General features: G+C 44.2%; 1 protein-coding gene across 3 annotated transcripts in view; it reads right to left on the minus strand.

The window, feature by feature from the left end:
- Window positions 1–12650, minus strand: part of SNAP25 (synaptosome associated protein 25) — a 92458-nt gene that overhangs the window by 29268 nt on the left and 50540 nt on the right. For all 3 annotated transcript variants that reach the window (XM_037896152.2, XM_037896154.2, XM_037896153.2), the window contains exons 2-3: window positions 7757–7892; window positions 6902–6943 (exon numbers count right to left, since the gene is read on the minus strand). In XM_037896152.2, the coding sequence (XP_037752080.1) occupies window positions 6902–6943; window positions 7757–7828 (114 nt within the window). In that variant the 5' untranslated portion in view covers window positions 7829–7892. The remainder of the gene's footprint in view (window positions 1–6901; window positions 6944–7756; window positions 7893–12650) is intronic.

Raw genomic sequence — 12650 nt, forward strand, 5'->3', positions numbered from 1 at the left:
GAAGCCCCATGCTGCTGCCGGTACATGAGTGAGCTCGATTAAAGCAAGCTTGGCTAAGTCGACAGGTGCTGCACTCACATTCCGGCTTGCAGCACGGGCAGACCCTGTGACAGTGTCGGTTTGTGACAGACATCTCTGGCCAGAGTTTCGAAACTGCTCAATGGCCAGTGTGTCCCCAATGGGCTGAGGTTCTTTTTTTGGAGACAGGTTCATTGATTTTGGTTCCAAAATGCAGATGAGCGTCTTTGAAAATCTGGCCCTCAGTCTCGGCAAACTGAAGATTCATGTGAAAACGTGAAACCCTCCTTGATTTAGAAGAACGAACATGAGCATTCACGTTAGCGAGAGCAGAGGGCAGCCAGTGTGGAGTGCTGTTGAAAATCCCACAGGAGATTTAGTTTCTTGATATATGCAGGATCAGATTCTTGAAGTATCTCAGACCAGAGAGGTATAGCCTATACACAGGACACTACAATGTGCATGGGTCTCCTTTTGTTGAAGTATCATGAAACCAGGTTTTCCAAATCTGGGTTAACTAGTTAAAATATGCAACTGTCTCTTCTCAGTAATACTTGGACTACCTTTGTTTTCCCATTGTACCTGAGAAGAGCATTTGGACCAACATGCTTTGCCATGGCATTATTAAAACCTGAACGTTTTCTATGTCTGGTCTTCAGAAAAATAAATCAGAGACTCTAGGGCTTTTGTAAGGTATTGAACTGGTGGGTCTGGAGGCTGCAATCCTTTGTTTAGCCACAAGACAGGTACATCATGGGCAGCAGAAGGATAATCTCTTCAATACATTTCTCAGCCCTAACTCTAGAAATGAGTAGTTCAGTCTCCATGACCACACAGTCTTTGGCCTATGCTGGGAAGGCCAAGATGCCAATTAGTGCAAATTGCCATAGTATTTATTGTGATGTGGACATATATCCACTAAGGACAGGCCTGACACCACCCACACATTTCACATAAACCACCGAACAGCCATCAGATGGTATTGACCAAAGTCCCTTTCACAAACGGAACTTCTATGGAAGCCAATTAGAGTTTTTTGAATGGAAAAACTACGTCATCAAGCACTTGAGCTGAATTTGAACTGGTGACTGATTAGTTAGACATTAATTGCATTAATAGAATAGAAACGAATAGAAAACAAAAAATGTATAAGAGCAATAAGTTCTTATTCTTCCATTATTCAGTACTACTAAGCTCCAGCATTCTGAGTACTAATGAAGTAGCCTTTTCATAAAGGCGCTCATTCAGCAAAGAATTGAAACATGTGCTTAACTTTAAGCATGTGAATCAATCCATTGCTTAAAGTGAGGCACATGCTCAAATGTTTTGCTGGATCTATTTCCTGATTTAAAAAGTATAATCTGGAGTGGCGTATGATTTTAAATTCTATGGGTCAAATTCTGCTCTTGGATAGATCATTGTAAACCTGGCATAACTTCAATGAAATCAGTGTAACCAAGAGCAGAATTTGACCCTGTCAGTGACTATGACATACACTACCCTCTATCTTTTGTAATGTTAACAATAGTTTTTTATTACAGTCTGAGTCAAAGCCCATTGAAGTCAATGGAAAGACTTCCATTGAAGTTTCCACAGCACTTTGAAGGTGAAATGCATTGGTATATAACTGCTAAGTATTATCATTATATGGCTTAATTTCCCAAGGAGGGAATGAAACTGGGAAGGACAATGTAAAACTACTCAAAAGCCCCATCAATCGTTTCAGAAACAGAGTGGCCCTGATTCTTCCTTGCTTTGCACTTTGTGCAGACATTCACACCTGTGCTAAGTGGCTGTAAAAAGGACGTTTTCTGATATAGTAGAGGTCTACACACACTTCTCCTTTGCACAGGTGCAGAGGACAACATAAGGTGCCAGGTACTGAGGAAATCTAGCCCAGAAAATATATCAGCAAGTGAATCAGAAATACAGGAAATGTTTTCCATATATTTCAGTAGGTACATTGAAAAACAAATATATGCTTGATCATGACCAAATACTATAGCAGACATAAACACCCAGTTAAATAAAGAATTCTACTCCAATCAATATGGCTTATAGACTTTATTCTGAATAAATTAATGCAGACAATTATCTACCAGGACAGGCTGACATTGCTAGCAGTTCACAAAGACACTAAAGGGAAGTGTCAATATCCTAAAGACAAAAGTCTGGTTAACAAAGCATTTCGTACTCATGCATTATAGTATATTTCCTCAGACCCTTTTTCGAGATAGCAGTAGTTCTATGCAGTACAGTATTGTCTTTCCAGGTCTGAGTAAAGGAATTAATCCATTCTCTCACTACTAGAATTCACCTGATAGTCCAGAACATCAGCTGGTATAAGTCAATGTACTTCTACTGAAGTCTGTGGGCTGGATCCTCAGCTGGCAGAAATCGATATAGCTCCAGTGACTTCAAGGCAGCAATGCCAATTTACACCACCAAAGGATTTGGCCCTGCACACTTACAGTTGACACGAAAATTCATTGATTCCAAGGCCTGAGGGACCGTTGTGATCATCTAGTCTGACCTCCTGTGTAACTCAGGCCAGAGAACTTCTCCAAAATAACTCCTAAGGCAGATCTTTTAGAGAAATGTCCAATTTTGAAAAATATGTAAAAATAATCAGTGGTGGAGAATCCATCATGACCCTTGGTAAGTTGCTCCAGCGGTTCATTACTCATCATAAAAAATTTACATCTTATTTCTAGTCTGAATTTGTCTAGCTTCAGCTTCCAGCTACTGGATCATGTTAGACCTTTTTCTTGATAGACTGAGGAGCCCATTATTCAATATTTGTTCTCTATGTAGGTACTTTTAGGCTGTAATCAAGTCACTTCCCTTAACCTTCTCTTTGTTAAGCTAAATAGATTGAGCTCCTTGAGTCTATTGCGATAAGGCATGCTATCTAATCCTTTAGGATCCAGCTTCATTTTGGGGCAGATAACTTGCTTCCACAGAGATACATTAACTAAGTAAAACTCTTTCTTGACTAGAGGCCCAATCCAAAGCCCAGTGAAATCAAAGGGATTCTTGCAATGGATCAGGTCCTACATTGTCCAGAATGTTATTTTATGTGGTACTTGTTAGGCTACCACTGAGGAACATTCAGAATGAAAGAGCGAAATCATGGGGAAACATTTCCCTATTACAGATGAGGGCATGTTAATGTACATGAAAGTCAGCTAAAATAGTGACCCTACACTAAGCATCCAGCTTGAAATGGCATCATAGCATTATCCAATGAAACAGTTATACTTTACAGTTTCCATTCTGAAATGTCAATGAGCTTAAATGTAAAACCAAATCTTATAATAACATGAGAAAACAGCCCCATTTGGTTTGGGGTTTACAAAGCAGCTCTTATGTCTGCATAAGAAAAGCCTGTTGAGAGTCCTTGGTTTAAGTTTAGAGGTGAGAGCAACAAGGATGGTGCTATGGTGAGCATCTGCTATAGGCCACCAGACCAGCAGGATGAGGTAGATGAGGCTTTCTTCAGACACCTAACAGAAGTTCCCAGATCACAGGCCCTGGTTCTCATGGGGGACCTCAATCACCCGTACATCTGCTAGGAAAGCAATACAGCAGTGCACAGACAATCCAGGAAGTTTTTGGAGAGTGTTGGGGACAACTTTCTGGTGCACCTGCTGGAGGAACCAAGTAGGGGCTGTGCTCCTCTTGACCTGCTGCTTACAAACATGGAATAATTGGTAGGGGAAGTAGAACTGGGTGGCAACCTGGGCAGCAGTGACCATGAGATGGTCAAGTTCAGGATCCTGACAAAAGGAAGAAAGGAGAGCAGAAGAATACAGACCCTGGACTATAGAAAAGCAGACACTGACTCCCTCAGGAAACTGATGGACAGGATCCCCTGGGAGGCTAATATGAGGGGGAAAGGAGTCCAGGAGAGCTGACTGTATTTTAAAGAAGCCTTATTGAGGGCACAGGAATGAACCATCCTGATGTTCAGAAAGAATAGCAAATATGGCAGGCAACCAGCTTGGCTTAACAGAGAAATCTTCGGTTAGCTTAAACACAAAAAGGAAGCTTACGAGAAGTGGAAACTTGGACAGATAACTAGGGAGGAGTATAAAAATATTTCTTGAGCTTGCAGGGGTGTAATCAGGAAGGCCAAAGCACAATTGGAATCGCAGCTAGCAAGGGATGTGAAGGGTAACAAGAAGGGTTTCTACAAGTATGTTAGCAACAAGCAGAAGATCAGGGAAAGTGTGGGACACTTACTGAATGGGGGAGGCAGCCTAGTGACAGATGATGTGGAGAAAACTGAAGTACTCAATGCTTTTTTTTGCCTCAGTCTTCACAGACAAGGTGAGCGTACCCAGACTACTGCACTGGGCAGCACAGTATGGGGAGGAGGTGAGCAGCCCTCAGTGGTGAAAGAACAGTTTAAGAACTATTTAGAAAAGCTGGACATGCACAAGTCCAAGGGGCCAGATGCAATGCATCCAAGGGTGCTGAGGGAGTTGGCTGATGTGATTACAGAGCCATTGGCCATTGTCTTTGAAAACTCCAGGCAATCGGGGGAGGTCCCAGATGATTGGGAAAAGGCAAATATAGTGCCCATCTTCAAAAAAGGGAAGAAGGAGAATCCGGGGAGCTACAGACCAGTCAGCCTCACCTCTGTCCTCGGAAAAATCATGGAGCATGTCCTCAAGGAATCCATTTTGAAGCACTTGAAGAGGAAGGTGATCAGGAACAGTCAACATGGATTCATCAACGGCAAGTCATGCCTGACCAACCTGATAGCCTTCTATGATGAGATAACTGGCTCTGTGGTTATGGGGAAAGCGGAGGACGTGATATATCTTGACTTTAGCAAAGCTTTTGATACAGTCTCCCGCAGTATTTTTGCCAGCCAGTTAAAGATGTATGGATTGGATGAATGGACTTCATGGTGGATAGAAAGCTGGCTAGATCGTTGGGCTCAACGGGTAGTGATCAATGGCTCGATGTCTAGTTGGCACCTGGTATCAAGCAGAGTGCCACTGTTAGACTGTGGTAGGAAATCTGAAAGGCCTTCTGTAGTCACCTTAATGGAAATGATGCTCAGATCACTGTGAGAGATTTCTCCTGATGTTTCAGACTAACCAGTGCTATATTTAGAAAGTTCTTTGACTGAATGGGAAGCTCCTGTATAAGACGAATAAAAGCCAGATCCTGTGATCTGCTGAGCTCTTTCCAGGAAGTGCTGGGCTCCTATATGGACTGATCAGCAAACTCAATATTCCCAGTCTTTTTCCCATGGAGATCAGTTACTGTTATTTAATATTTGCATTCCAGTGGCATTCACAATAGGCTAATCCACACATGCAGGAAGATATAGTCAGTGGATAGGTCACTGGATTGGGATTCAAGAGACACAGGTATGATACTTACTGACTGGGACAAGTTACTTGCTATCTCTGTGCCCTTTGTTGTCTAGGCTATTTAAGCTCTTTGGGGTAGGCCCTGTCTGTTATTCTGTGTTTATGAGACTCGTTTAAGTAGAGTAGAAAGGTTGGAAATAAGAATGGAGAGGCTCATGGGTAGAACTAGAGAAGAGGAAGGCGAAGGATTGATTGCATAAGGCATGTTCACTGAGTGAAGTGGTGGAGGGAGGAGGTGGTAGAGGGACAGGTAAATGGGTTATGGTAGGGTTGTTTCAGGATAGGGGAGAGAAAAGCCTTCTTGAATTGTGAAGGAACAAACAGAGAGAGAGAGAGAGAGCTGAAGTGGGTGGGCGGAGAATTACAGTTGTGGTGTTTACTGATCAATAGGTGTCGGACTCCACAATATAAGGCCCAACTCCATTTGAGCTGAAGTCAAAGGCAAACCACCACTGATTTCAATGAGGGTAGGAAATGAAGGCTGGAGCTTATGCCAGCTTATAAACGTGTGACTCAAGGTTATTTCTTTCCCTTTGTGTTTGCTTGGAACTCCCACTGTTGTCGATGCAAAGCAGGCATGGGGGTCGAAGGTGTCCTGCAATAATAAGCATGTCAAAGTTGATGACTTATTAATGTCTGAGGGCCATAAACAAAGTCTAACAGCCTTGTTTGAAATTTTACATCAGGTGACCAGGGGACCTGATGGCTGATTGGTGGTATGAATCCAATATCCCAGATTATAAAATCCTCCACCACGATTAGGATGAATTGGCACCCGAGTGAACTACCCTTTCCCTCCCAGAAAGTCCCCACCTGGTGAGGATTGAGGCATACTAGCAGGGTAGACTGAGCAAACTTCCACTCTCACTCCCAGTGCTGTGGATGATCAGAGGCCTTCTGTCTCCTGGGTTCTCAATCTGCCATCTTTCATGAACCCTAACATCCTCTATTAACAACATTCCAAGAGAAGATAAAGAAGCATTACCTAGATTCTGTGGTGACTGGGGCTCTATAAAGACCCGAAATGGATGAACAGATAGATAAGGAGCCAGTCACACCATAGCATTTCTCCCCATTGACTTCTGTGGAGTTTATCGGCTTCCTGCAGCTTGATGCCACTGTGGGTATCGGGCCCACGGTGACCAACCAGAGGTCATGTACAAAGGGTGTTTCATTGCTTTATCTTGAATATTTCAATTCAACCAAAATTAAAATATGGACTGAATACAGTTCCCCATTAACTATAGTAGTTATCCTGCAGTTCAGTTGAGTCTATCAACTGCTTGATCAACTTTATCAATGGCTACACCACATCTTGTCTAGACTAATTCCCAGGAACACCTTTTGAAAATGCCCCATTTTTGATGGTCACAGAAACCTATGGAGATGCCCTCGGTGTGTGAATATTGGCAAGTGGCTCAGGCCTTTGCTTGTGTCAGGCTTTCCCATACCTCTATCTACAAAGGAAGGGAGGGTAAAGTGTAAGTCCTTACCTCTTCAACAAGCTGCAGCATACGACGGGTGCTTTCAAGTGACTGGAAAAAAAAAAACAGGAGAAAAGCAAGTTAGATTTGGCAAATGCCATTTCCATCACTGGTGTGCAGGCATGTATAAATGTCATGAATAGCCTCATATAGAAGTCTTTGAGTGCTTCTTTCCCCACCCTCTAATAGCCAGATTACAGCTATCCCAGCGTGGGAGTGCAAGGAGGGAAGACGGCGTTTCTCCAGGCACTCTGGCCTGGGAGGTAGCCGGAATTCTGCAGCTAGCACTCTCTAGCAGTAGCACTGTTGGCAGTGATGAATGCTCCCATAAGGAGAGGATAGCCCTGGCCTTGCCCTCCTTCCCCATCTAAAGGTGGAACCTGGGCTCTGAGACCTTCTGCCCTTGCCAGGTTTCAAAGCCTGGGCTTCAGCCCAAGGTGAAATGTCTACACTGCTATTTTTAGCCCTGCAAGCCTGAGTCAGTTGACCCGAGCCCTGAGTCTCGGTGCTGCAGGTTTTTCTTTTCAATGTAGACATACCCTTAGATCCTAACTCTGCCTTACCTCACTCAAGTATCACTTCCATTTTTTCCACCGCCAATACCCTGGCAGTTGAGATCTGCTGGACCACTTGAGCTAACCAACCCTTGGTTTAAACAAGGGTAGATGGGTGGCAGGGCATTTTCAAGGAGGGACCCTTGATGCTGGGATTTTTTTCGTGTTCCGATATCCTAAGCCTGTTGACCTACAGGATATGGTGCTAGATGTATGTTTTGCTACAGCTGTGCACATTTCTGGATGTAGCCTGTGGACAGCAAGAAGAACCTCAAGTGTTTCCACCCTCCTCATTTGCCATTGGTTTTACCTCATCCGCCAGCTGGTCAGCACGCCGCTGCATTTCTTCCAACTCATTGCGCATATCAAGTTCTTCTGCCATTTTAGCTGTGAGTGTGTCTGTCGAGGCTTCAGACCAAGGATTTGTGTTTGTTCTGCCCGTGAGCCTGCAAGACAGCAAATTGGGGGTTAAACACTGGGGTTAAACTTGCTGCACTCTGCAGATTTGTGCTTAAATGTCAATCCCCTCAAATGCTTTTATATGAGTGCTCTCGCCAGCATCTTTCATCAGGGCTGGCGATTCTTACAAATGAAAGAGTGCTCGTGGATTGTTCAAGGTGATGTTCTATTCCTGGGCTAATAGTCACTCTCTTGTATAGGAGCATGGATGGATCCTCGCTGCCTTCCCTGCAGAGAAATTAATTCATTTGTATTTTCTACCTAGCACGCTTCAACTGCCACTAAGCACCAAACCCTTATAAAATGCAGAATCAGAAGGGATGACTTGTAAGTAGACATGGGCTTGAGCTGCATTCAAACTTCTCTGAAGTTGAAAGGGTTCAGCTCTAGGGTTTTGCCCCATACTTGCTTGCAAGTAAGGGCAAGTCTACACTACAGTGCTACATCGGTGCAGCTACTTCTTCTGGTGAAAGCATGCTATGCTGACAGGAGAGAGAGCGCTCCGGTCAGCATAATTACTCCACCTCAGTGAGAGGCGGAAGCTATGTCGGAGGAAGAGCGTCTCTCACCAACATAGTGCCGGTGTGGACAGCGTGAAACTTGCATAGCTCATGGGGGGAGGGGAGACTTTTTCACACCTAGGAGCGAAGTAAATTATATCGACTTAGGCTGTAGTGTAGACCTGCCCTAGGTATATTTGCCTTTATTTGCCTTTTAGGACAGGGAAGGAGTATCTGACAGAGAGCCAGATCCTTAGTTAAGCTGTAAATCTGTGTCATGCCATAGTAGCTTGCAGATAATGGAGCCTGATTGATTTTCACCAGCTGAGGATTTGGCCCAGAAACTCCATCTCAGAAACCTGAGCCAGTCAAAACTACACTGGATACATTTTTAAAGGCCTGGCAGGGGGTTGTACTATATAACCCAGCTCGCCTTTTCAATCATTGTGTCTAGAGGGGCCAGATTCTGATCTTGATTACTCTTGTCTAAATCCAGAGTAAATCCACTGAACTCACCTGTACCTGAGATCAGACCCCCATCCATTGAATCTAGTTTAGGAAGATATTAGCTTTTATTATAAACCAAAAGACACAATGTGGCTTCTCTTGCTGACTTGAAAAGGAAAAGTGGGGCCATCCACCACTTCTGAAGTCTGTAGAACATCATCACTGTTTTATTTCTCTGCCTGATTGAAGCATGACGCATTGAAAATTAGTGCTCAGCGAGGGTTTATCGCTTAGAGGAAGCACTAATCCAGCTGGAAGGAGAGGCAGAGGGCTGCGAATAACTGCTATGTAGCACTGGCCATTTTATTCAATTACATAATAACATAACATAAGGATGGCCATACTGGGTCAGACCAATAGTCCATCTAGACCAGTATCCAATGGCCAGTGCCCGAAGCTTCAGAAGAAGCGAACAGAACAGGGCAATTTATTGAGTGATCCATCCCCTGTCATCCAGTCCCAGCTTCCAGCAATCAGAAGTTTAGGGACACACAGAGCATGGGGTTGCATCCCTGACCGTCTTGGCTAATAGCCATTGATGGACCTATCCTCCAGGAACTTACCTAATTCTTTTTTGAACTCCATTCTTCTTTTGGCCTACACAACATCCCCTGGCAATGAGTGCCATAAATTGACTGTGCGTTGTGTGACGAAGTACTTCCTTATGTTTGTTTTAAACCTGCTGCCTATTAATTTCATTGGGTGACCCCTGGTTCTTGTGTTATGTGAAGGGGTAAATTCACTTTCTCCACACCATGAACGATTTTATAGACCTTTATCGTACCTCGCCTCAGTCGTCTCTTTTCTAAGATGAACAGTCACTGTCTTTTTAATCTCGCCTCACATGGAAGCTGTTCCATCCCCCTCATCTTTTTTGTTGCCCGTCTCTGTTCTTTTTCCAATTCCAGTATATCTTTTTTTGAGATTTGGTGACCATATCTGCACACAGTATTCAAGATGTGGGTGTACCATGGATTTATATATTATCTATTCCTTTCCTAATGGGTCCTAATATTCTGCGCTGGCTTTACACCTTGTGCCACTCTAATGGAAAAGACGAGTCAGGGCAGCCTTTGGCCCTAGGAGTTGACAGCAAATAAACTATAGCATCTGTCTATAAAAACTAGCTATTATGTATTTAAGGCGGGCTCAGTCCTCGCTCAGACGATACTCTCACTGAAGCCAGTAGGAGCACAGATTAAGGACAGCGGAAGTGGACCATAAGGCCCCAGATCACAGGGTCTGCAAACAGGGAGCACAGGAGCAGATGGGATGCTCACCCCCTTCCCAGGCCATGAGCCTGTGCTAGAAATGCACCTTTTAAGCTGCTGAGGAGAGGAAGTGTGCCTGCTTGATTCACAGAGACATGGATAGGTCCCCCAGCGCAAACTCCTCTAAGCTCACACAGACTGAGCCCCTGTAGTGCACATGGGGACACAGAAGCCTCCCCTGGGGGGGTTCCCTGCCTGCTGACCCCCACTCAGAAGAATCACACCTGCTGACCCCCACTCAGAAGAATCACACCACTTCCTCTGCACCAAGTGGAGCATTTGCTTCTGACAACAGTCAGGCAGGTGTACGAATTAGCATTGGGAGGAAGGAACTCTGCACAACAATAGCAGTGCCCCATGGAGGGCAACACTGGTGTTTGCTTTGCTGATACATGTCGATTAATTAAAGCCAAACAAAAGGCCATTGGCTAGATGCTGACCCAGCTGTTGGCTCCCATTTCAGCAGAACGCAACAAACCAACCACCCAAAACTGTCTAAGTAGCAATCAGCCAATATATGGCAGTGAGTTAAACTCTGGTTTGGATTAGACATCCTTTCATATTCATCTATCTAGTCCTTCCCCCCCCAGCTTTCTTTCCCAGCAACTCTTCTATAATGGGACGGCCTTTCCTCTGCATAAATCAGCTTCCACCGAGCAAGGAGCCATAGCCTTCCAGGGATCAGGCGGCAAAGGATATTTGCTGCTGAATCAAGCTCTATCTGCTTACGAATATGTAAGAAAATCAGACAGCTGCTTACGTATCCTCTGCAGCTTCTACAAAGGATTGTTGTTATATAAGGAGGGAAATGTATGACCTTCATGCTTTTACATTAGCTGTGCTCTCACTTGAGGTTGTCTTGCTTCTTTTCAATCTAAAGCAGGAAGAAATCCATCTCAAAGAGGAGATTGAAAAGCCAGCCCCCAAGCAACTGGCACAGCATTCTGTTTACATCAATCTCAAACACTGAATACATCACAACACCCCTGTCTGAGGGAGGCTAACATCCTGTGATGGCTCACATCAAATTTAGAAGTTCCCAATATACCCTGGAGTAGCAGCTGGGGTAGGCAGTTCTACCTGTTGTGTTGGATGACTGGGCAATTCACACCAGCATTAAGGCTCAATGGCAAGAAATGTGTCTGTGGGCTCAGCTGATGCAAATGCCTGGCTTAATGGCACGGTGAATATTCAGTTTGACATCAGACACTTTTGGGATGCTCGCTGTCAGCAGTAAACAGGTTTCACCCCAAAAATAGGGAGCACTCCAGGGATTAGGAGCTCCATGGCAGAGACACATCAGGGATCCTTCTGCTTCCAAAGAAGAACGCTATGAGAGTGACTGAAGAAATCCTATTGTTCTTGTAGGGGCCAATCCAGCCACGGCCCACATGGGTTCTCCTGGAGGCAGAACCACTGTGATTCCACAGCACTGTGATTTGGATGGGCTGTGTGCCTAGAGTGCAGTGCCATGAGGAGTCACTCCCTGAACAGCCACATGCAGGGGTTATGTGGGAGCGAGGCAGATAGGCAAGTGGTCAGGAGAGGTTGAAGATCCTCCATAAAACAGCTGCTCTGCAGCCCAAGTGGAGGACTCCTTGGCTATGTCTACATGACCGCGGTAAGTTGACCTATGCTACGCAACTCCAGCTACATGAATAACATGGCTGGAGTTGACGCACCTTAGGTCGAGTTACCGTGGGGTATACACCACCGGGGGTTGACGGGAGAAAATCACCCATCGACTTACCTTACCCTTCTTGTCAGGGGTAGAGTACAGGGGTCAACTGGAGAGCAATCTGCAGTTGATTTGGCAAGTCTTTAGACCCGCTAAATCGACTGCCAGCAGATCAATCTCAGAGCATCGATCCCAGCTGAAGCGTAGACCTGCTCCTTGACTCCTTCCTCACCATGTACCTGGGGCACAGCTCACTGTTTGGCTTGGCACTAAAGCTGATCAGAGAACGGAATTTCCATTCATGGGAAATTCCAATATGTCAGAATTTGTTTGCCCAAATCAGAACAAGCCGCCAAAATTTTGAAATTGTCCATGGAATAAACATTCCAATTCAGAACCATTGAATATGTTGTGTTTCGAAACGGCAAACACATCGTATGGAAACACTGTAATATAATGTAAAATATTAAATGCTATAGATATTCATTATGTACAAATATAAAATATTAATTTTAATACTGTATTATATGATGTAAAAAAGTCTAAATGAATCAAAATGACAGTCAAAATGAAAAGTTTCAGCATTACAGGAATGAAATGAGAAAGTTAGAATGATTCATTTTTTTACTCTTTCCATAGACAGTTTCACTGAAACCAAGGTTCCTGCTAAACATTTAGATTGTGATGAAATTGCATTATCTAGCGGAACACTGTTCCGTCAGAAATTTCCCAACAAGCTCTACTTGACACTAAAGATCGGACCTAAAGCCACTGAAGTCAATGGGCCAT

This window comes from Chelonia mydas, chromosome 3 (genome assembly GCF_015237465.2).
Source record: "Chelonia mydas isolate rCheMyd1 chromosome 3, rCheMyd1.pri.v2, whole genome shotgun sequence".
Classification (NCBI taxonomy): Eukaryota; Metazoa; Chordata; order Testudines; family Cheloniidae; genus Chelonia; species Chelonia mydas.